Raw genomic sequence first — 624 nt, 5'->3', positions numbered from 1 at the left:
GCCCCATTTTTCCCCCTCACTGCTCTCCGGTGAAGCCGGGGCTGCACTGGCACTGCCCCCCGTGGGGGTCACCGTGCCCCCCGTTGTGGCACCCGCACCCGCCCTGGCAGCCGGGCCCGAAGCGCCCGGGGGGGCACGGCACGGAGCAGATCTCCCCCTGCAAAGGAGCACCGGGGTCAGCGGGGGAAACTGAGGCAGAGAGGGTGTTCAGAGAGGGGCACAGCCCACCTACCATCCATCCGTGAGGGCAGACGCAGGTGCTGCTGCTGGAGGGGTGGCAGATGCCCCCATTCTGGGCAGGGACAGGGGGTGCCACAGGACATCCCCTCAGGGCAGAGGGTGAGCAGGACCCTGCCTGGGGCTCCAGAGGAGGGGAGGGCACACGGGGAGGGGTTCCCACCTTCCTTGCAGAAGCAGGAGCCGTCGAGCGGGGAGCAGGCGAGGCTGTGCTGGCAGGAGCAGAGCCCCGAGCAGTTCACCCCAAAGGTGTTGGGGGGACACAGGGAGGAGCAGTGCTCGTCCTGGGTGTGGGGAACAAGAGTTCAGGACAGACCAGAGCCCTGCCCAGGGCTGGGGAAAGCACCCACGTGTCTGGGGGAACCTGGTGCTGTAGGGGAAGGGGGC

The 624-nt window shown here is 68.8% G+C and overlaps 1 protein-coding gene across 1 annotated transcript in view; it reads right to left on the bottom strand.

Annotated features, from left to right (window-relative positions):
• Positions 1-624, bottom strand: part of PEAR1 (platelet endothelial aggregation receptor 1) — an 11,091-nt gene that overhangs the window by 7,828 nt on the left and 2,639 nt on the right. Inside the window, exons 2-3 of the mRNA XM_031064328.1 lie at positions 233-355; positions 21-157 (exon numbers count right to left, since the gene is read on the bottom strand). Coding sequence (XP_030920188.1) covers positions 21-157; positions 233-355 — 260 coding nt within the window. The remainder of the gene's footprint in view (positions 1-20; positions 158-232; positions 356-624) is intronic.

The sequence above is a fragment of the Geospiza fortis genome, unplaced genomic scaffold (assembly GCF_000277835.1).
Source record: "Geospiza fortis unplaced genomic scaffold, GeoFor_1.0 scaffold313, whole genome shotgun sequence".
Taxonomy (NCBI): domain Eukaryota; kingdom Metazoa; phylum Chordata; class Aves; order Passeriformes; family Thraupidae; genus Geospiza; species Geospiza fortis.
Note: the sequence above shows the minus strand (reverse complement) of the source record. Positions and strands in the feature narration are given on the sequence as shown.